The 23,823-nt window shown below is 55.4% G+C and overlaps 1 protein-coding gene across 5 annotated transcripts in view; it reads right to left on the reverse strand.

The window, feature by feature from the left end:
- The window catches only part of RFLNA (refilin A), a 342,765-nt gene that overhangs the window by 1,939 nt on the left and 317,003 nt on the right, over nucleotides 1-23,823 (reverse strand). For 3 of the 5 annotated variants that reach the window (XM_032168352.2, XM_032168351.2, XM_032168355.2), the window contains one exon: nucleotides 1,845-1,954. In XM_032168352.2, the coding sequence (XP_032024243.1) occupies nucleotides 1,845-1,918 (74 nt within the window). In that variant the 5' untranslated portion in view covers nucleotides 1,919-1,954. Of the gene's footprint in view, nucleotides 1-1,844; nucleotides 1,955-2,384; nucleotides 2,673-15,518; nucleotides 16,127-23,823 lie in introns of those variants that run through there. The other 2 variants (XM_032168349.2, XM_032168350.2) reach the window with 2 other exon arrangements.

The raw sequence follows: 23,823 nt of genomic DNA on the forward strand, positions 1-23,823 counted from the left end.
GGTGTGGGCTGCTCTGAAATGTCAAGGTCAAGAAGGTCAAAGAAGGACTGAGGGACTGTCTTGGCTTCACAGAGACTAAACAGGCGAGACAGCTTAACGCAGTGAAGGACCTCGACTGGATCCTGAACTGTGGAGAAAAGTGAGCCCGGAAAGGACCTGATCGGGACGATGGGTGAAACTGAGCCGCGTCGTGTGGGTTAGGTGCTGGCGTCACCGTGCGCACTTCCCTGACGTTGACAACTATGCTGCTGTCATGGAAGAGGATGTCCCTGTTCTTAAGAGACACACTGAAGTATCTGGGGGCTAAAGGGCAGGATGTCACCAATTTCCTCTCAAATAGGGCAAGATATAAACAACCAGTGAACCTGTTTGAGAGGCACGTGCAACCTTTAAAAAAGTTTGAAATTGTATCAAAATACGTTTTCCAAAAAGTCCCTTCAACACCCCTGGAGGAGTGGCCGACTAGTATCCCCCAGTTCCACGTCCAGAGCTTTAGGAAATCAAACTGGAAGCTCTGGGAGGAAGAGAATCCTCCCCATCTCACTCCCCACTGAATCCCCAGGGGTGATCACAAAAGACTTGTGAAGGGATCAGAGGTCCCGAGAGTCAAGGCATCTGTCCTCCACCCTTGCTGGCCTTCTGGTGATCTAATTTTGGCTTTTGCATTTTAAAAACTAGACGATGAAGGCTGTTTGGGGGTTGAAAAATAACTTAGAAGTGGACCCGTTTGTCTCCTGGGACCATTGACTGGCTGGCGGGGTCGCAGGCCGTAGGTCTCAGACGCTTGGCTGGCCCCACTCGACAGGGACGAGTGGATGAAGAGAGCCCCGCAGATATGTGGGCAAGACTCACGGATCCCACACTCCACCCTTGAGAAGCCTGAGCCCCAGCAGCTTCAGAGGAGGGCAAATCGATGTGGGATGTTCCCAAGCAGGGGCACCTTAATTCAATTCGGATGCCGCCTAAGATGTTATATGCATGGGAGGGCACCCAATGTACTTACAGTGCAATAGCTCATGGGTGGCCTCAAGAACCTAAGTTACAGTCACAAAGAACATGGAGCAGCTGAGTGTCCCCCTAATACTTGGACAACAGAGTGGAAAGCAGTCCTGAGTTGCCTAAATGGTTAGGTTGTGAATACCTAACAATCTGCCAGGGCTGGGTGCGGTGACTCACACCCGTAATCCCAGCATTCTAGCAGGCTGAGGCAGGAGAATCACTTGAGCCCAGGAGCTGGAGACCAGTCTGGGCAACATAGTGAGACCCCATCTCTGCAAAAAATACAAAAATTAGCTGGGCATGGGGGTGCACACCTATAGTCTCAGCTACTCGGGAGGCTGAGGGAGGAGGACTGCTTAAGCCCAGGAAGTTGAGGCTGCAGTGAGCCATGATCCCACCACTGCACTTCAGCCTGGGTGACACAGTGAGATCCCATCAAAAAAAAAAAAAAAAAATCTGGCAGGAGAAGGGAGGGAGAGTTAGGGTGCACAAGTCGTTATGTTTATAATTTCCCATTTTTTCTGAGAGGTTGGATTTAAAATAAAAGCCTGTTGGAGGAGAAGGTAAATGGTGAAATGGGACATGGCTGAATAGGCCTGGGGTGGGGGCATGGGGTGGATACAGAGGGTCCCTTGGAGTCAGAGTCTTTTAAAAATCAGTTTTGTCTGTGGCTAAGATACGGCCATCCTCCCCAGGGGGCAGCATCCAGAGGGGCTGCCTCGAGGGTAGGGAGCCTCCTGAACCCCCAGCTTGGCCTAGTCCCCACCCCCATCCCACAAGAGAGTCAGGACCAGCACCCAACCCCCCGCCCCCTCCTCCCGCACAGAGCCCAGCGGCCCACTCACCGGATCTCATGTGTGGGTTCCGGGTTCACCTTGATGCTCTCCCCAAAGAACACTGGCAGCATCCGGGGCCTCATCTCCGACGCCGGGGGATTTGGGAGTTGGGAGGGGGGCTGTGGGGAAAGCCAGGAACGCGGGATTATACAGCCCCTTGTCGCAGTGGTCTCAGCTCCCTGCTGGGTACACAGGACCACCTGACCCCTCTGGCCCTGGCTTGGTCTGGAAGCTGCTTTGTGGGGCCCATCAGGAAGCCCACCCCAGCCCCCCTCCGTGGGATCCAGGCATTCAGGGGTCTGCCCAGCTCTCCACCACCAGCCTGCCCCCCAGCTCCCAGTTCTCAACAAGGGGTGTGGTCATGGCCTGTCACTGCAACCTCCAGGCCACACCCACCCCGGAGCCCGGCTCAGAGCCCTGGAGAACTGGGATCCCTCTGTGCTCTTTGCGGGGCCGAAACCACACTCGACCTGGAGAAAGGGTTTCCAGCCCTTCTTGGTGCCACCCAAGGCTCGGGTAACCTCCAGAGGGGTAGAGACCCCACCACACCTGTGTCTGTGGCACACCTGCCAGGGAGGAACACACAGGTGGGAGCTGGCCAGGCCTGTAGAGGGGCACAGGAAGCTGATCAGAATGGCAGATGTCTGCAGGAGGGCAGGGTGGGCCTACCCAGCATCCACATCTTCTAGAAATGGCACCACATCTCCTGAGGACAAGGACTGGATTGGATATGGGCATGTAACCCACACTGGGCCAATGAGAGCCCTACCCAGGTTCTCCTCCAGAGCTGTGGAGACAGCCCCCGCTGTGGGGGCTGAGAATGTAGGGGGGTTGGAAACCAGTGGAAATGGAGCTACGCTGAGGAGAGCAGGAGTCAAAGATGTGAAAGATCGAGTCTTTCCAACATTGTTCAAATGCCTGGATCAAGCCACACCTGAAACTGTCCCTCAGTTGTGAGCACCAGCAAATCCATTTTGAGGCTTCAGACCATTCCAGCTGCCTTTCTGTGGCTTAGAAGAATCTTGGCAAGGTGGGGAAAGAGAGTTCTATGGGAACAGAAGCCATCCACAGCCCCTTCAGAAAGAGCCCCTTCAGACAGACACAAAGAAAGCACTCTCTGTTCCCCTCCCAAATCCACCCCACAGCTCCACGCTGGGAAGTTCTTTCTCTGGTCTGTTTTAAAGTCTGTCCCAAAATTCCACTCCCTGTGGAAGCAAAGACCATCACAGACATGCCCCTGCCCAGTGCTCCTCACAGGAAGTGGCCTAAGGACCCCCACCCCATCGTACAGTCCACCTCCAGACTCAGCCTCACAGGCCTTTCCCTCTTCCACCAACCCAGGAAAACCCCGTCCATCTGTACTTGGGGGTCCTTCAGGGCCAGCCCAGCAAAGTGAGCGTCTTGAAGTAGAGATTTCACTCAGGGCAGGGCCAGGAGGCTCTGCTTCTAAAGCCTTTTTTTTTTTTTTTTTTTTTAGACAGGGTCTCCCTCTCTGTCACCCAGGCTAGAGTGCAGTGGTGCAATCATGGCTCACTGCACGCCTCGAACTCCTGGGTTCAAGCAATCCTTCCACCCCAGCCTCCCACATAGCTGGCACTACAGGTGCATGCCACCACGCCCCAGCCAATTTAAAAAACAATTTCTGCAGAGACAGGCTCTCACTCTGTTGCCCAGGCTGATCTCAAATTCCTGGGCTCAGGTGATCCTCCTACCTTGGCCTCCCAAAGAGCTGGAACTGCAGGCATGAGCCACCGCGCCTGGCCCCTAAAGCCTTTTAAGGCAGCCCTAGATGTTCTCCTTGAGGTGTTGCTGCAATACTCAAGTCACGGCCAACCTGTGAGGAGCACATGGTGAGAGCCAGAAAGAGGCCCTTGCTCTTCGATGCCATTGAGATTGGGGATGTTTGTTACGAGGCATCCCCCCGCCTGACTAGCCTATGCTGGGATAGCAGGGGGCCTGGCAAGGCCACTCCCTAGGGCCTCTGCTGGAACTACACGTGCCCGCACCAAGGGCTCAGGGAGGTGAAGGGCAGGGCTTTAAATAACCCGCCTATTTTTCAGATAGCTTGTTCATCACCGAGGTTATGAATAATAGACCCGGAGCGTATGAATAGCACAGCTTTGGAGAAAGCATGAGTGCAGATGCGAAGAGATGCTCGCAGCCACGGCAGAATGTCTTTCATTCAGCTCACCCACTGCGCACCTACTGTGTGCTGGCACTGCGCTCTCTACTGCTGCTACAGTGGTAAACAGAGAGGGTCTCCTCACCTCATCGGAGCTTGCTGCCTGAATCCCCCACTACTCTCACCAATGTCCCACCAGTGGACTAAGATTCCAACTGTCGGGAGGACTGTGATCATCAGGGTGATGAGGGCACCAGGTAATCAGGGAGGGCTTCCCTGTGCAGTGCCACTCAGGATGTGATTGAGGGGTGAAGCAGAGTCCACTGTGGCCCCGGGGCCCACAAGTCCTGGAGTGCCCCCATTGGGCACCAGGGCCACACAGCCACAAACAGCACCCAGGACACCCGCACGCCCTCAGCCCTGCCTCCCCCTGGCATGCAGGCCATGCCCTGGGACCCTGTTCTAGGGCTTCTAATACAGAGGCCACTAGCTGCATGGGGCTATTCAACTTAAATTCATTACAATTCAGTAGGTTGAAAAACGCCATTCCTCATTCACACCCACCACACGCTGGCAGCTGTCCCACTGGCCGGGGCAGATCCAAAACATGCTCACTGTCACAGCAAGCATCCTGCACAGGCCGCCCTAGCGGGATGCAGGTTGTGGGTGAGGTTCCAGCCGGCAGGCCAGCCCCCGCCCCAAATGACCACCGCATGCTGTGTGCAGAGGCCCTCAAAGAAGAGGCCCCAAGATGTCCCCATCAATGGCTCCGCTCCCCCCAGAGCCACTCAGGCTGCTGTCTGGGCAGGTCCTGGGTTTGCCCCTGGCTCTGTCTGCCTGTGTCAAAATGGGGAGGGATGAAGGTGCCTGGAGTGGAGGCAGGGACCCAAGGGAGGTGAGTCTGGTCTGAAACCTGCAGACCCTCTCCCTGGGAGGTGGGGCATGGCCCAGTGTGACCAAGACGAGATGGACCCACAGAGGTCCTTGAGAGAAGCAGTGAGGGTCAAGGCATGGACACCAAAAATGCAGCCAGAGGTGGCTTTCCAAGGACAAGGGCAGTGTGGGTAGAACAGGGTCCTCCCCCAAAGCCCATGTCCACGCAGACCCTGTGGACAGGATCTTATTTGGAATAGGGCCTTTTCAGGTGGAATTGAGGCTCCTGAGATGAGGTCATCTCAGAGGAGGGTGGGCCCTAAAGCCAATGACTGGTGTCCCTACGAGAAGAGTAGACACAAGCCAGAGGCGGTGGCTTACACCTGTAATCTTAGCACTTTGGGAGGCCGAGGTGGGTGGGTCACTTGAGGTCAGGAGTTTGAGACTAGCCTGGCCAACACGGTGAAACCCCGTCTCTACTAAAAATACAAAAATTAGCCAGGCGTGGTGGCGCACACCTGTAATCCCAGCTACTAGGGAGGCTGAGGCAGGAGGATCACTCAAACCCAGGAGGCAGAGGTTGCAGTGAGCCGAGATCTGCACTCCAGCCTGGGCGACAGAGTGAGACTCTGTCTCAAAAAAAAAAAAAAAAAAAAAGAGTGGACACAGATGCACAGAGACGATGTGGAGGCAGGGATGGCAGGGGCACAGCCACAAGCCAAGGAGCACCTGGAGCCACCAGAAGCCAGAGAGGCAGGAAGGAGCCTCCCCTGGGGCCCTCTGAGGCAGTGTGGCCCTGTCGACACCTCGATTGGAACTCTGGCCTCCAGAACTGTGCGAGAATAGAGTTCTATTGTCTCAAACCACCCAGTTTATGGTGGTTTTTTTTTTTTACGGCGGCTCTAGGAAGATCTCACAAAAAGGCCACATGCTAAAAATCAAGACAGGACCGAACCCTGGGGCCTGCACCTCCCAGCCCTCCATGAAGGCACTGGGGCTGGCTGAGACCACCCGTGGGTCCCCAGCCTGGCCTCCTCACATCTTGGTCAGGGACTGGGGATGGGAAGTCTTGTGAAACCAGTTTATCAGGGGAGTCCTCCCAGGGGAATGGAAGAGAGGGGCTAAGCAGGTGTCAGCCAGGCAAGGTGGGGCACAGTTGTGACCAGCCTGGCCCCGTCACACCAGGGGTGCAGGAATATGACTGCCCCAGCACTGGTCCCAGCTGGGAGAGTGGGCTGCTGGCCACTGGCTGCCCCACTTGTGGGGGTGGGAGTCACCTGGGGGAAGAAGCTCCCTTCCCCCCCAAGACAGCTCTCTAGGAAAGGGGACAGCTGCAAGCTGTGGGCAGCCGGGGTTCACGGCCACTGGGGACTGAGGCAGTGGGGCACTGTGCACAGCAGCCATGACACCTCGCTGACCCCCGTCACTGGGACACGGCACTTAGTGGGTTTTGCTTACGCATTTATTTCTAGGTTTGCGGCCCTCTCCCTGCTCTCTGGCCCTACCCAGATCACGATGCCCCCGCGGATGGGGAGGCACGGTCTCCATCCCCTACACCCCAGTGTCTAGTGCGTGGTGATGCTCAGTGCTTTGTTCTTGGCTGAAGAGGGGATAGCTGGCTCCCACGGGGGACAGCAGGCGGTGGGGACCCTATTCCTCCAGGCTGGTGCTCATGCCTGGGCCGCAGAGGGCCAAGCCTGTAACCATGGTGACCACAAGCACACCGGCCTCGGGCAGAGGGAGTGGAGGGCGGACATTGGGCTGGGTGGGAACTGTGAACTCAGAGCCAAGTCCTGCCGGGACCTGGCTTGATATCTCCTACATCTGTCCCCTCCCCGCCGCCCCCATACCTGCCTGGACAATGAGGATAGAGAGCTTTTTGCGCTGTCACTGTGCCGGGCACCATTCTGGGCACTCGCCACATATCCTTACTCACCTGATCCTTATAAAAAACCCAGCATGCAGCTGCTGGCAGCACCCCCATTTTCCAGATGTGGAAACCGAGGCCCAGAGTGGCTAAGTCATTTGCCCAAGGCCACACAGCTGGAAGAGGCAGATCAGGGCTGGAACGCTGGTGGTGCGGCTCCAGGGCCCGGGCCCTCACCCTCGCTCCTCCACTGCCTTTCATGCCCAGGGGCCTGTCTCATCACTGCCCCCTCAGCTCCAGGCTCCCCCAACACAGGCTCAAGGCTTCCCACTCGGGCCTCTGCCCGTTTCCCTCTCGGCCCCGTGTCTGTGGCCCTAGGCTGCTTCTGTGCTCCTGCTGCTGCACTGACTTCTTCTCTCTTGGGCTGGTGAGAGCCAACTCAGTGTCCGCTCCAAGTCTTAGGGGCATCCTCTGTGGGGACACGGGAGCACCCATCTACTGGCCTCCATCGTAATAACCCCTTTGCGTGTCTGTCACCCCCAGAGAAGCAGCTCCCTAAGGCTGGAGTCCTTATCACCTCTAAGCCCAGGGCCTGGCACCTCTCCGCCCCTGCACTATGGGGAGGGGAGACCCCACACCTGCAAAGCAGCCCCTGCGCCAACCCAGAGAGCCCCTGGTATGGGCCCACGCCTGTCTTCAAGTCTGGCAGCAGCCTGTGGACAAACCACCAGCAGCCCCATCTCTGCTAATCAAGTTCACCCCAGAACAAGGGCTGAGGACCACACGGAGAGGATCGAGGACTGGAGAAGCAGGAGGTTCCTCAAAGCCCCCAGCAGCTGGCCTTGAGGTGGCCCCATCTCTCCCTGGCATTGACATGGAGTGAGTGGCCCAAAAGAGAGGCAGCTGCTCCCTTCCTGGGTGTGGCATGCTGAACAATGGCCCCCAAAGCTGTCCACACCTTAATCCCCAGGACCTGGGAATATCTGCAGAAGGGACTTTGCAGATGTGATTAAGGATTCTGAGATGGAATATGGTCCTGGGTCATCCAGGTGGGCCCGATGTCATCACAGCGTTCCAGGGGGTCAGAGGCAGAGAGAGGCCGGAAGATGCTGCACTGCTGGCTTTGATGAGGAGGAAGGGGCCACAAGCCAAGGAGCATGGGCCCCTCTAGGAGCCAGAACAGGCACAGGAACGGACTCTTTCTGAGCCTCCAGAAGGAACCAGCCCTGCCGACGCTTTGATTCTGGGACTCCTGACCTCCAGAGCTGGAAGATGATAACAAATTCATGCAGTTTGAAGCCACTCTGTGTTTGATAATTGGCTGCAGCAGCCATAAGAGACTACTAAGCTGCGTGACTTAGGCCAATGACTTCCCGTCTCTGGGCCACCACAGCCTCCGCATCTCTGAAGTGGGGCAATAGGAAGACCCGCCTCCCAGGCTTCGGTGCGGCTGAGTCAGAGCCGGCAGCCACGTGGAACAGCACCCAGCCCAGGGGTGGCACTGGGTGCCAGTGGGCCCGCAGGGGGGATCCTCCTTTCCCATGAAGGTCTGGGGTGGAGGCGCCTCCCTGGACAGAGGTATAGCTCACACCCTTCTAACCTAAAACAACACTTCTCCTTACTTTCAGAAGCAAGCAAGCATCATTCCAGGACAGTCACTTCACAAAAACAAGGCAGTGACAAGACTGGCCCATCATCATCTTCTATGGCTCACCGTTCAGCCAACACTGACCCCAGGTGCAAGACTCTATATGACTCCCTGTTTCTAGAAATAATACACACTCCCCAGAAGACGTTATCTGAAGCTCGGCATTTTCCCAAGTGCATGCAGGTGTTTGTTTGCTGAGCACCTACTGTGTGCTGGGCCCGGTGGGAGTGAGATGAGGCACAGGAACCCCCAGGGCCCTTCTCCCGCAAGAGGGGGTGACGTGCAGCCACGGGAGGAGAGAGGAAGACACCATGTGGAAGGGGACATAAACACGGGCACTAAGGTTTGGAGGTGTTTCTTCTGTCCAGACAGGTGGAAGGGCTGGAGCGAGAGAGAGGCAGCCTGCTGCTGGCGTTACCCACCCACGCGCTGCCAAGAAAGGCTAACTCCTCACCCATCAAGCAGGGAGAGCTTATTTCAGAGGCAAAGCCTTTGTGCTGTGGCAGAGCCCCCGCCCCAGCATCTCTCTTGGGTCCACCCAGAATGAAGACACTGCCAAACCCTCCGGATACCGCCACACCTGGAGCGTGGGCGCCAACAAAGGCAGCCCCCTTCCGCCGGGTCCCGCTCCCCACCTGGCTGCCAGCAGCGGACAAGGCCTAATTCACAGGCCGGCCCGGGAAGCCAGAGCTCTGGGCACCATTTGCCAAAGGGTCCCGCTGAGAAAACACCTAAAATCCACCCAAGCTGGAAGCGCTGCGCAGGAGATAGCAGAAGCCGTGAAAGCCCAGACCGATACGGGCTGGCGTCCGGCGGGCCTGGGCGGTGAGACGGCTCGGGAAGTCCCCACCAAGGCCCAGGACAGTCCCGCAGAGCTGCAGGGCCAGACACCAAGGGAAGATGGTGGCAGCCACCAGTTCATCCTGAGGCTCGGAGCTTCGTCTTTCTGGCTGCAGGGCTATTTGAACATCGAACGGTCGTGGCGCCCCGCGGACTCCAGCCAGCCTGGGGAGTGGGCAAGGGAAGTGCCTCTCGTGTCCAAGAAGGCAGGCTGCGGCCCTGAAGTCTGACTTTTCAGCCACGCGGGAGCGAGATACTCCCAAAGACTGGGTCACACAGTCCCACGGGGGCTGGCAGGGCAGGGGAGGGCCAGGGAAGGGGTCCAGCACACGCACACGGGGACCTGTCATTGCTCACCTGCCCTGGCCATGCGGCCACGTTGAGCACAGGAAGCCCCCAGACAGGCCCGCTCCCCACCCCCACCGCCAGCCGTCTGTCAGGCTGCAGCGCCCTCCCACAGGCCCGGGCTCCTGTTCTGGTCTGGACAGAATCCGGTGAGATACCCTTGGCTGCCCTCAGTTTGCTCATCTGTGAAACGACGCTGTGCCGTCGGGCTGGGGGACCATCAGGGATGCCCAAGACACAGGCTGGCGGTTTCCTGGGGGGCTCAGCATCCGCCTCGAGGCTCTGGGATGTCGGGACAGGGGAGAACGAGTGCGTCTCAGGCAGACGGGAGGGTCACCCAGATGCCATGCTTCCTTCCCCCCGGGAGGGACGACAGAGCTGGCCCAGGCCCAGGTTCGCAGCTCCTTCCAGGGTCCGGGGCAAGCCTGCTGTAGCCTGGAGAGGCTGGGCTTACTCCCAGGCTCCTGGGCAGCAGGACGGTGTGGGGGGCAGGACAGGCCCTGGAGGGTGTTGGGTCCTGTGGACACTTGCCAAGGGCCCACCAGGCCGCACCCGCTCCCCCCAGGAGCCTTCCCCGGGAGCCGCTGGAGCGGGGATGAACACTTGCTGGCTGGAAGTCAAAGTACACAGGAGCTCTTCAGAGCTCCCCACCTTCCTGGCTGCTGCACAGGCCACAGCCCACAGGCCGGCGAGGCAAGATAGCCGCTCTGTTGTCGAGAGCTCAGTGCCTCACAGTGACGGCCTGCCAGACCTGGAGTCTGGGCCTGGCTGGGCAGGGACTCACAGGGAGGACAGCCTGGGCAACACAGGGCCATCCACAGAGACTATGGCCCAGTTCACTGAACCATGAGCTTTCACACAGGAGCCAACTAGCTCCATCCTTCCATCCATCCATCCATCCATCCACCCTTCTGCCCATCCATCCATCCTTCTATCTATTTGCCCATCCATCCATCCATCCATCCACCCATTCTTCTATCCATCCATCCACCCATTCTTCTATCCATCCATCCATCCATCCATTCTTCTGTCCATCCATCCATCCATCCATCCATCCATCCATCCATCCATCCACCCATTCTTCTGTCCGTCCATCCATCCATCCATCCATCCATCCATCCATCCATCCACCCATCCATCCATCCATCCATCTATCCATCCATCCATCCATCCATCCATCCATCCATCCATCCATCCTTCCCAACCCCAGCACTACCTCCCTAGCTCCCTTCCCTCTCCTCTCTCATTCTCAGTTTCACCATCACAGACAAGACGCAGACATGAGAAAATCCAAGCGTCCCAAGGGTCCCAGCCAAGGTCCAAAGGGATGGCTGAGACCACAGGTGGCCTCCAAGAGCTGGGCCCCCCGGGGAGTTCTCAGGGATGGCTTCTCTTGGAATGTGGGTCTAGGGATCCAGCACGTCTTCCTCAGGGAAGCTCTCACGTATGCTCTTCAGAAATCCACCCATTGCATAAACAGACTGGGAGAGGCTGGGTGGAGGGAGGGAGCCCTGAAGGTGACAGAGCCCAGGCCACCAGCTGTGGGTGCAGTCCAGGGCCAGAAGCCCCATCTCTGCATCTGAGAGGCGGCAACAGCTCAGATCTGTCACCACCTGCCATTGCCCCATAATGGGCTGAGTCCTTTGCCTGCCACAGGGGGGCTGTTCATTTGAACATGCACCCCAGAGAACACAATGTACAATCCCAAATGCCACTTTCGGTCTCCCTGAGTGCAGTAAGATGGCACGGGGCTACTTCTCCACACTGCCCATATTCACTTAGGGAGCTAGGTCTGCCTCAAAGCCATCCTCACTCCTCCACGATGCCAACCCCTAAATGCCCACAGCTCTGCCGGTCAGGGCAGGGAGGAGAAGAAGGGCGATCGGTGTTTGCTCAATCTGTGGTGACAGTCCAGGCCCTGAGAGCTCAAAGGCAGCAGAGACAGCATCTGTCCTGCTCAGCTGTGTCCCTCACCCACCCAGCTTTAAACATCTGTGGGCTGACAAGTGCCCATCAATCAAAGAGTGGATAAAGAAACTGTGGTATATATACGCCATGGAATACTACTCAGCCATAAAAGGGAATGAAATCATGGCATTTGCAGCAACCTGGATGGAATTGGAGACCATTATTCTAAGTGAAGTAACTCAGGAATGGAAAACCAAATACTATATTTCTCGCTTATAAGTGGGAGCTCAGCTATGAGGATGCAAAGGCATAAGAATGATACAATGGACTTTGGAGACTCAAGGGAAAGGGTGGGAAGAGGGTGAGGGATAAAAGATGACAAATTGGGTTCAGTGTATACTGCTTGGGTGGTGGGTGCACCAAAATCTCACAAATCACCACTAAAGAGCTTCCTCATGTCACCAAATACCACCTGTTCCCCCAAAACCTATGGAAATAAAACATTAACAAATAAATTTTTAAAAAGTGTGGGCTGAATGCAGCTGACAGACAATCCCCTCTGCCACCAGGCCCAGTGGGCAGGCTCCGCTGTCCTGGGCCATGCAGGAGACAGGTCCCCACCTGCATGGAGACACACCCTACACTAATGCAAAACGGCCACCTTCTGCGTTCCGCACAGGCACCCTCCTCACTCAAGTCTCTCATTTGAGTTTCTAATTTGGGGAGTGTGGAATGGAAGCTCATGATGCCTTTTTAAAAATAAAAATAGAACAGTCACAAGTAGTTTTTAAAAGACCAAATGGAATTTTAATTTTTGGTCTCAGCTTCACCTAGAAGTCACTGACCTGGCCTCTCCCGGCTGTCCCGGCCCCTCCGGTGGTCCCTGCCTCTTTGTGGCTTCTCAAGGCATTTGGCTACATGCATAAGTTCTTTAGTGGTGATTTCTGAGATTTTTGTGCACCCATCACCCGAACAGGCCACGCCTAGCTTGCTCGTGCCTCGGGACCTTTGCACATGCCATTGTCTTGGACTGAGCACATCTCAGCCCTAGAACTGTAAAGTTCGTACCCTGAGTGTGTGTGGGTTTCTATTAACCATCACCTCCCTGTCTACTGGCCTAAAGCTCACCTCTCACCCAGCTTCTGGCCTTAAGGACACTTCTCCATCCACCTGCTGCTGCCACACGTAGTTCAGCTGGTGGCTGTGTCTCCTCCTCTAGGATGCCAGTTCATGAGGGCAGGGACCGTCAGCATCTTGTTCACTGCTGTGTCCTCCATGGCCCCAAACAGAGCGTGACACACAGTAGGTGCTCAGTAAGTACTGGGGGGACCAATGCCTGATTCCCAGCTCTTCGTTTGCCTTGGGAGTGATCGGGAATGTTCCCACCTTTGCTCCGAGAGTGAGCACAGAAAGCCCATGGTGAGTGGGGAGGGGGTTCATTCATATCCAGCCTGGCCCCCAGGGCCTTGATGTCTTGGGGAGTGATCTCGCAGCCAGCCGCTTCCCAGATACCCTGCCTCAGTGGGTGGGGGGTGTCCAGGAGGCAAGTCCAGCTTATTCAAACAAAGTGGGGGGCCTCTTTAATGAAGTGAAGCGTAGGCAGGTTTAACATGCACGTCCGTCCAGCCTCCTAAAGTAGGTGACAAGGTGGTGAGGACCTCAGTGGCTTAGATTTGGGGGCAGGACTGCAGTCCATCCCAGCAGCTGAGGCATGTGCCACCAACTTTTATCAGAAAGGTGGTGTCGGTCACTGGATACTGGAACAAAGACACCCACTCTGCCAAATGCAGTCTGAACCTGAGGTCCACATGGATACCCGGCACCGCTCACCCCAGCCTCTACGTTGGGTGTTGGAAACCATCAGCCACGAGGCACAGCACAGGTCTCCGCCTCTTTGTCCTGAGACAGTATGGGGTGCCGATATTTGCACCTAAAAAGCACTCTCCCGGAGTCTTCAGCGAGCAGGGTGCGGTTAAACACCGCTCAGTAAAGTTTAGCAGGAGTTAACGGGGAGGTGGGGCGCCCTGCGGGGTGGGCGATGGGTGGGTGGGCATGGCCACAGCGGCAAGCCCCAAAGCTGAGAAGAGGGGGCGCCAGGCAATCCTTTCTCCCTTTTATTAAAAGCAGCCCTTCAAACCTGGTAAGTACACAGGCATTTTGTTTTCCAATTAAAAAAAAAATCACAGGTAGTTAATTAGCTGCACGGTGAAAAGGGGGATGATATGAGGTTGAAGGGCAGACTCTGCAGTCAGACTCCCTGGGTTCTAGCCCAGCACAGCTGCTTCCTGGCTGGGCAACTTTGGGCAGGTTGCTAACCTCCTCTGTGCCTTGGCTTCCACCTCTGGAAAACGGGGCTAATTGGAGTGTAGGCTTCATGGGAATATAGTGAAAATTAAATGAATTGGTGTAAATAAAGAGCTTAGGACAGTTATCCTGGCACACAGTATGAGCTATCTAAATGCCAAGTCTCATTACCCATGAGGAAACAGCCCCGGGCTTTGCTTTTAAGCCAAATTAGAAGATCAGGGCAACACAGTTCCATACCTGGCATCTAGTGAGCAGGAAGGGGAAAAAATAAAGTCAAGTAGAACAGCCAAGACAAGTAAGCCAGCCATGCTATTCTTGCGGCAGCCATGGGCTGGCCCGGATGGCAGAGAACGCTTCCAGAAAACCCTCTGTAAGGAGGCTTCTGGGTCATGGAAGGAACCAAGGAGAAGGCGGTTTCCCCGTCGTTCTTCTCCAAGCCCCACTATGCAAGGCACCACGGGGATTCAGTCCCAAAGTGTGCAGCCCAAATGCGCGACAGTGCCAAGTCCCAGACACTCTAGCAGGAAAGCTGGCCCCCTTTAGACAGCAAGATCAGGTTCACTGCAAACAGCCCTGGTCACCTCTATCAACTCCTGGAAGTCCTCACTGCCCCTTCCACCCGCCAGCCTCCCATAAAGAGACCAAAGTTCAAATTTGCTGCATGATTTGGTCTAAGATAGTGACTCCCAGACTTGGCTGAACAGTACAATCGCCCAGGGAGACTGAAACTCTCCTGATGCCGGGCTGCACCCTCTATCAATTCAGTGAGACTATCTGGGCGGTGAGTGTGGGTGGGTTTTAAAGATTCTCCAAGTGATTCCAGTGCGCGACCAAGTTTGGGACCCACGGGGCTAAGAAACAAGCAAGGCACGAATGAAGGTCATGTCCTGAGGCTTGAGGCGGGGGAGCTGCTCCTTTCTGCTGTGGGGAGGAGGACTGCCAGGCAAGAATCCCCGGGGCCCCAGGAAAGGGGAGTGGAGCCAGCACACACGCCCCAGCAGAAAAGCTGTTAAGGTGGGCAGGGCGCAGCCAGAGAGCGGGCAGGGATGGGCAATCACTCATTTCAACTTGTCATTTCCTCAAGCTGCAAAGGCGCCCGCTCGGCCCATATGCTTCCCTGCCTGCCAGGGGGGCGCCCAGTCTCAGGTCAGGAGCCAAGCTGGGTCCCCACCGGAGTCCACCCCCAGGCTGGGCTTAGTCTGGCAGGAGACAAACTCCTGAGTTTCCTGACCCGGGGTTCCAGCCTCCCCCTCCCGCCTAAGCTCCACGTCAACATGCCTTAACATCCCGGGAAGGAAGGGATCCTGTCTGGGTTTGGTTATTTAAAAGAAAGAAAAGGCTTTCACGTTGGCAGCGCCTGGACAGTAAACAGGGCACCCGGAGCAGCAGAGGGGCCAGGTCCAGATGTCTGCAACATGCCGGGCCTCTGGGCGCGAGCCCACCTAGCCAGCAGCCAACTTCTTTGGGAATTTCGGACTGTCCTTTACCCCGCCTCACGAGCCCCCCATTATTACTGACAATAGGAAGAATCACTCTGGAGGGAGGCCCACCGCCAGGGAGCCGTCTTCAGGTTCCGGGGTCAGCCTGGGCCACCTTCCCCTACACATCCTGGTCCCCACCTGAGAAGCGTGGCTGTCACTGGCCACCTTCGTGGCTGCCGGGCAGGTAGAGGAGGAGGCCCGTCCTGCTTCTGCAGTAGCGCGCGTCTCGGGGGGCAGCCCTCGCCCACCCGCCCACGCAGTCCCCCGTTTGGGAGAGAGAGCGTCTCCTTACCGCTCTGGCCTCGCTGGGTCCCGGGGGCTCCGAGGAGGCGCCGGTGCCCCCCGCGCGCGCGTCGAGGATGCCGGGCGCCAGGGAGTAGAAGGGCGGGCTGGGGCTGGGGCTGGGGGGCAGCCCGGAGTCGGGGCTGTCCAGCAAGCCCTCCCGGCCCTGCTCCTTCAGGCCGTCGTCCATGCCCTGCAGATGCAGGTGGCCCACCATGTCTGGGGGGCGCGGGGCGCGGGCCCCCCGCTCCTCCGGGGGCTTCTCCACCGCGCTCCCGGGCCCGGGGCAGGCGGCGGCGGGGCGAGAGCTGCGCGCCCGGGGACCTGCGGGCACCGCGAGAGGCGGCGATCAGGCCTGGCGCCCCCCGCGCCCCCGATCCCCGCGGGCCTGCAGTCTGCTCGCCGCCGCGGGCCGCACTCCTGCCAGCGCCGCCGCCCTCCGCCCTCGGCCCTCGGCCCTCGGCCCTCCGCCCTCCGCCCTCCGCGGCGCCCGCTCGCCGGGCCCGGCCTCGCCTCCGCGCTGCGCTGCGATCCCGCAGGCCGGCCCAGCCCCGAGGCGCACGTCGCCGCCCGGCCCTCTCCGCACCTCCCCGGCCCGCGCCTCCTTTTCTAGGCGCCTCCTCCTCCCCCTTCCTCTCCCCGCCCCGGCCTGCGCGGTGGGCAACAGCCCCGGGCCGGCGCCTCCGCCGAGGCCCTCCTGCTCCTGGGCACTGCGCGCCCAGCCAGCAGCTCGAGTCCCACGAGGCGCGTGTGTCCCCCACTCCCGGAACAAGCACCACACTCGCGCACCGAGGTTGCCTTGTGGGGTCCCCAGGTCATCCCAAGTAATACGAGTAATCATCATCATCCTATTTCAGGGTGCTCTTGGAGGTTTTCTCTATCTCATTTGAAGTCCCAATAAAAGCAGCTTGAGAAACTTTATTTTAGAGAAGTTTTCTTTTTCTCTGTAACTTACAATCGATGGGGAGGGGGGCCACCACCCTAGTACTGGCGTCTCGGTTACCCGCACACCCAGGGCCAGCTCTTTGGGCCTTGAGGGTGGAAAGCATTGGGTGGAACCTACGGGTGGGAGGCGGCGGCGGCGAGAGCAGCACTTCCGGGAATCCCCAGGCATCTGGCTGTTCCTGCATTTTTTCCAGGCGGGTCCTTGCTCATGAATAAGGGTCCTGCCCGTCTTTCCCTTCTTTTCCTTCCTCCCAAGAGAGAAGAACACGTGTTTCCCTTCCTTACTGTTTTCTTACCACATGCCTGGCAAGGGATCTCCGCATTTCCAGCGCCCAGCTACACAGACGCCCCCCACCCCACTCCTGAGGGTCCATCCTTCCATTCTGCCAGCGGGGCAGCTGGGGGTGTCCATGGACTGCTTTGAAAAGCAGGAATGTGGGAGAGGCTAATACGGCGAAGAGAGCAGAGGGAGACTCCAGGAGGGGTGAAAGTGTGCACAGACACATTCACTTCCATTCTGCTTACAGCAGAAAGCCCAAGATCAGGGGCGGGAAGCTGGGTGTCAGAATCCGCTCTTTGGACATCTCCAAACTGAGGGCGGCACTTTGAAGATGTTCTCAGGCTCCCATTTTGCACCCAGCCTTGGCCGGACCTCAGAACGGGCACGCGTAAGACAGCAGGCCCCTGCCCTGTGGAGGGCCCAGTCTGATGAGGGAGGCTGTCAATGCACCAGGAAGCTAAGGCTGTGAGTCTAAGGGAAGGAACTTAATGAGGTGCTGCAACCAAGAATAGTCAAAGGGACAACTTAAGGCTTGGAGTGTTCAGGGAAGGCTTCTTGGAGGAGGCAGTTTTTAAAGATAAGATCTGAATAGCCTAGCAGTGAGAATTAGCGCATCATGCGGAGGGAACAGCAGGGCGCAGGCCCTGCAGCAGCAGGAGTAAGGTGCATGCGGGACACTGACAGAGGGTGGGGCCACTTCCTGAGAGCCCACAGGGTGACAGGCATGCACCTGTCACCAGGTGAATTTACAGCCCATTTCCATGTCACCCAGGAAAGAACGCTGGAAGTCTGCTGCCCAAACAGAACTAACCAGAGGTTTGAATACCTGAAACATTCTGGAAAAAAACAATAGGACAACGGATTCCATTTGCTTCAATTCTTAGGCAAGACAGGCCTTCTTCAGCCCTTGGGCCACTTGACCAGAATGAGTGGCTGAACGGCTGTCACTGACTAGGATCAAAGTGGCGGGGGGAGGGGGCTTTCTTTCTGGAACACAGACACATGGAAATTCACATTTCCCAAATGCCCACCCACCCAGACCCAGCAGTCTTCTGCTTCCCTGGAGAAAGTCTTTGGCAAGAACTAATTTCTTCTTATCTCAGGGACTAATGACCCCTTGGCCACAATAGCTACCAAGGGCAGGGCAGGATGCGGGCAAGGCAGAGTTTCAGAATTGCAGGGTTCCTCTGTCTTTATTTAAAATGTTGATATTTTGAGGCCTGGCGTAGTGGCTAATGCCTGTAATCCCAGCACGTTGGGATCACCTGAGGTCAGGAGTTTAAGACCAGCCTGGCCAACATGGTGAAACTCTGTCTCTACTAAAAATAACAAAACATTAGCCGGGCATGGTGGCAAGCGCCTGTAATCCCAGCTACTCAGGAGGCTGAGGCAGGAGAATTGCTTGAACTCAGGAGGTGGAGGTTGCAGTGAGCTGAGGTCATGCCATTGCACTCCAGCCTGGGCAACAGAGCAAGACTCTGTCTCAAAATAAAATAAAATGTTGATGTTTTGTTCATCTTGAACTGTTTGCATCGATTTTGACTTTTAAAACATTGCAGCGAAATACCATTTGTGGTGATTTCTGTCTTTGAGGGATGTCCTGAAATTGCCTTGCCCCACACCACTAATCCTGGCCGCCATGTGCCATTCATCTTGATCTAGAAGCCCGCTTATCAAGAGCCTTCATGACTATGCCCACCTGGGTTCTGGAAGTTTCCCCTAAAACAGGCTGCCCTGTGTGGATAACGGTTGGAGATGTGTGCACGCCAGACAGAAGGCAGAACATGAGTGCACTACAAATGTCAAACCCCCAGAGAGCAGCCCACACTGATGGCCCCAGTGACCGTGACCTCTGACCTATTCGGATCCACTGCTGCGGGCTGGGGACCGCCCCTCGACTGAAAGCCAGTACTGTGGAAGCTTCTATTTCTCACAGCACCAGATGGTCTGCAAATGTCAAAGAGGGGAGGAAAGGCTGAAATTTCCATAAATTCATTTGAGCCAGGGGCTAGCCAGTGGGCAGGGCGGGAGGCTCTTGTGGCCAGTCTCAGAAGGAAAAGGGACTTGAAATGTGAGGCCTGAGGAGCAGAAAAGGGGGTCTTTCAAGATCGGGGTGTCTGCTCCAGGCCCAGCGCTATGGGAAGGGGCAGAGGGAAGGAGGTACCAGGTCTACGGAGGCCCTTATGCTGTGCTAAGGGATTAGGGCTTTATCTGCCAGGGATGGGAGAATCTGCAGAGGTTTTGAAGCAGGTAAAGAATGATCCGATCCATATCGCTTCCAAAGTTCCTCGCATATACACATATATGCACATAAACAAAGTTGGATGAAAAAGAGGAGAGTTTGGAGGCAGAGAAAAATTGGGCAGAGAAAGTAGATATTTAATAGAAAAGAGGTATTGGGGTATCCCTGACAAGGGGTCATAAAGAGTGTGTCTCGTGTTAGAGAGAAGGGGAGAAGGGAAGACCCCTTTACCCCCACGCCCCTGGGAAGAAAGACCTTCCTCCACAAGCTTCTGAAGTCACTGGCTTTTAAGAGCACATGTTGGGGAAGAAAGAAAAGGGACCTGGAGTAACCCCAAGCCCCAGCCCAGGGCTCCCCAAGCACTCCCCATATCAGGGGGATTATCCCAGAATGCTTTGTGTGGCGGAAGCTCAACTCTGCGAGGAAGGCCAGAGGGAAGGGCGTCAAGAAAAAAAAAGGCTTTTTCACGGACAGCCATTTGCCACTTGTTCCAAGCTGCATTGAAGGAAGGCTCCTAGAAGTAGGGCTGGGCATTCCTGGGCAGCTTACAGAGCTCTGCACACGCCCCTTTGTGCACTTGAACCCTGGCTCCATATTATTTCCATTTTAAAATAAAGCAGGCCAGGAGCAGTGGCCCACATCTGTAATCCCAGCACTTTGGGAGGCCAAGGTACGTGGATCAACTGAGGTCAGGAGACCAGCCTGACCAACATGGTGAAAACCCATCTCTACTAAAAGTACAAAAATTAGCCAGGTGCGGTGGTGCACACCTGTAATCCCAGCTACACCGGAGGCTGAGGCAGGAAAATCCCTTGAACCTGGGAGGCGGAGGCTGCAGTGAGCCAAGATCGTGCCACTGCACTCCAGCCTGGGCAATAGAGTGAGAATCCAACTCAAAAAAAAAAAAAATTAATAAAATAAAAGACAAATCATAAATAAATAAAGCAGATGGAGCCATGGAGACTCAGAGAGGTTAAGTGACGGCCTGAGGTCACACAGCCTACCCTAAGTAGAAAGCCACACTGGAGGCTGCTAGGGTGGATGTGGGGGAAGGGTGTCAGTGGGTCCCAGTGGATCGTGACGTGGAGGCAGGAGGGCTGAGGTCGTCATGCCTGACAACAGCAAGGCCTTTCTGTGACCTGCAGAGACAGCCCTGAAACAAGGCCATCTGAGCGCACTGGAGGCCGCTTGCCCTCCAAGGAGACTCGCAGACAAGGAAGGGGTCTTCCTGCCATGTGCACGCTCGGCTGCCTGGGTTTGAACCCTGGCCCTACCATGTCCCGGCTGTGTGATGTGGGCAATTGGCCTGCCCTTTCTGTGCCTCAGTCTCCCCATCCATAAAGCATGGATGATAATAAAGGTAGTGAATGAAGATTAAATATAAGCATATTGAGGGTGTGCTTCCAGGCACGCCAGGCACAAGCTGAGCCCTCGGCATGGCGCCAGGAAAATTTCCGCAGGCTCAGCTGGGCCCTGCTCTCATCACCACACCTCATGCCTCTCTGTGTGAAATCACCAAGATAATCAATACATTTAGATACACACACACACTTATGCATGCACATAAATGCATATGCACATACACACACACACACACAAACACAAGCACACACATATACATGTGCACACATAAACACATGTATACACATAAACACACAAATATACATACACACAGATGCATACACAATACACGTGTACACACAAGCACACGTATACACACAAATACATAAATATACATACGCGCACACACATATGTATGCACATACACAGGTACATACATATACACATGTAAACATATGCACCCATATACACATAAACACACAAATACACACATACACAAATATGCACACATGCAAACGCATATACATGGACACACAAATATACACAAACACACATGCACATACATACATATACACACATGTACCCACACACATGTATACACACATCTCTACGCATCTACACACACACACACACACACACACATATGCATATACACTTTTTAGAAGAAGAAAAGACGAGAGAACTGCGGTGTCAGCAAGATCTTTGTCTTTCCTAGGGAGAGCCCCGGGCTCTTGCCTATTTTTAGGGAATGCAGAAATAACACCGAACATCATGGAGGGTTTGAAAGTAGCCACAGAAGAAGCTGAAGTGGAGGCGTTCAAAGGGGCGGCGAGAACAGAGGCAAGAAAAGCGGCTTCTTGATCACACGTTCCTTACAGGCCCTGTCTGAGCTGTCCAGCCGGGCATGTGGTCAAATGTTTCAGAGTGAAGTCCCCGGTGACTGTACGACCGTGAGACCTGGGACTCTGCATCCTCAGCAGGCCAAGTCCTAGTGTCTGGCCGGGAGATGCCTCCCTGCCCCGGAGAGTCGCATGTTCCCTGGTGGCCCGTCTCACCAGAGGGACTTTTCTGCAGTGCCCTTGCTCAGTCCCCAGCTGTACCACAGACGTCCACGCCTGGACAGCGCTCCAGCAGTGACTCACCTCTTCATTTTTAGCCCGTGTCCTCTCGGAGCCTGCAGCCCGCCTTTGCTGGGCAGCTGTCCGGGGGTCAGGGCCCATGCCCTGGGTGTCCACTCATAAAACCAGCTCTTGACCACTTGCCCTACTAAGACAAGGAAGTGGGGACAAAATGAATTCAAAGTGCCTTTGACCTGGGCATACGCTCTGCTGCCATTTGTATGTGCGTGTCCAGGAGAGCCTCCGGATTCCCAGTGCTTTCAGTGAGTCATGAAAGCTGTTCTAAGGGTCTGCAGCCAGCGTCCTGGCTTCGCTTTCCCGCAGCCCCTCCCGTTCCCATTCCACAGTGGGGCTGCTGGACTCACCTCACAGCTCCGGGCAAAGACGCCCACGGCTGAGAGGCTTCTTCCTGGCTGGAAACTCGCCGCTTCACACCTTCCGGCTGTAAGGAGCTTTCAGCTGAAAAGGCCTTTTCTGCCAGCTTCTCCCAAGCTTGAGTAAACAAAAAACCTATTTATGTCTTCAGAGCACTTAATTAAGCCAGGGCAGGGATAAAATCAGAGACTGAGTGTAGTGAAAACACAGTCGGTAAAGTCGGAAGAAGGTCGCTCCCGGCCAGGCTTGGCCAAGAGCCAGCTGTGTGTTCTTGGGGGAAGCTGGGTCCCCCTGAATTTTTGCAAGAATAATACAACGAAAACCCAAGCACCATTTGGGTTTGTTAGGTGTTGACATATCGGATCTCTCTCTCTCTCTCATATGTGTGTGTGTGTACTGTTTATTTTGTTTTGTGTTTTGCTAAACCATGTAAAAATTGGTCATAAACATCATGCCCCTTTGCCCCAAAACTCTTCAGCAGTACCTCCTAAGAAGAAAGATGATATGGAACCACAATACCGCGATCATACTGAGGGAATTTAACATTGATACAATTATATAACCTATATTCCATATCAAAAGGTCCCCAATTTTCCCAACAATGTCCTTTAAAGCTGTTTTCTTTCTCAACCCAGGGTTCAAACACACGTTGCATTTCGTTTGATCTTAGCCAAAAGGCCAGAAGCTATCACGCACATTGCCTTTCATTGTCACTATTAGGAGACAATCCTTCATGAGTCTCCCGTGTTTATTCCCATCTTGCAAACAGAGGCCTTGGCCGCCCTTTGTTCTGGGCTATCATTTCAATAATGTTTGTAGGGAGAACAGTTGAAGACATAGTGTCTCTCTTCAACTCAAAGGATAGGCATGCTTCCTGTCCACTGTAATAAAAATAATGGTTCCCTCTGGGGAAAAGGTCAGGCAGGCTTATTACCCACTGTGAAAGATTCGGGTTCCCTACACTCTGGGGTCCTCTGCTGTCGTGCAAACAGCTGCATGTGCAAGGGTCACCTGGGCCCCTTCTAGTGGCCCTGTGGAAACCAGAGCTGGGGAACTGGCTCAAGAACATGCTGACCCCCTGGCTTCTGTGACTATTGTGAGTAATAACATCCTTTGTCTCTGACCCAGGAGTCTTGTATCTTCTGCTTGAGTCTGTGAGACTGTGGCAGAGCCATGTCTTCCCTGGCCAGCAGGGTGAAATCCCAGTTCTGTGTGGTCACATCTCTTTAGTTCTTTGACCCTAAGAGACCCCATGCCTATTTTGCCTTTCCTGACATGGGTAGTTTTAACGAGTTTGGGCCAGTTGTAGAGCGTCCCATGATCTGGATTTGTCTGACTGCTGTCTCAGGATTCGATGTAGGATAAACACTTTTGCAGGAATTTTTCAGGGTCCATGTTGTGCCATCAACCTCAGGAGGCACATCCCGTCAGCATGTCCCACTGTTGGTCATGCTAGGGGTGATCACTGGGTGGAGGTGGTATCGACCTCATTTCTTTGTGCTAAAGTTAGCTTTCCCTTTGTGATTTATCAGGAAGCTCTGGGGACATATTTTGACATCTTGGGGATATCCTGCTCCCTGACAAGCCTTAAACTCCATAAACCCCAGCTGATTCATTGGTAAAGAGTTTTCTGCGCAGGGGGCGGTGGCTCACGCTTGTAATCCCAGCACTTTGGGAGGCCAAGGTGGGCGGATCACGGGGTCAGGAGATCGAGACCACGGTGAAACCCCGTCTCTACTAAAAATACAAAAAAATTAGCCGGGCGTGGTGGCGGGCGCCTGTAGTCCCAGCTACTCGGAGAGGCTGAGGCAGGAGAATGGCGTGAACCCGGGAGGCGGAGCTTGCAGTGAGCCGAGATTGCGCCACTGCACTCCAGCCTGCTAGACAATAGCCCCAGATACTATGACTATGATGTTTTCCTCTTGCAACAGAGAACGCATAGTCTGCAGAGACTAAACTATTTACAATCTTGCCTTGTATAGAAAAAGTTGGCCGACCCTTGCAATAGTGGGTA

The sequence above is a fragment of the Hylobates moloch genome, unplaced genomic scaffold (genome assembly GCF_009828535.3).
Source record: "Hylobates moloch isolate HMO894 unplaced genomic scaffold, HMol_V3 SCAFFOLD_12, whole genome shotgun sequence".
Classification (NCBI taxonomy): domain Eukaryota; kingdom Metazoa; phylum Chordata; class Mammalia; order Primates; family Hylobatidae; genus Hylobates; species Hylobates moloch.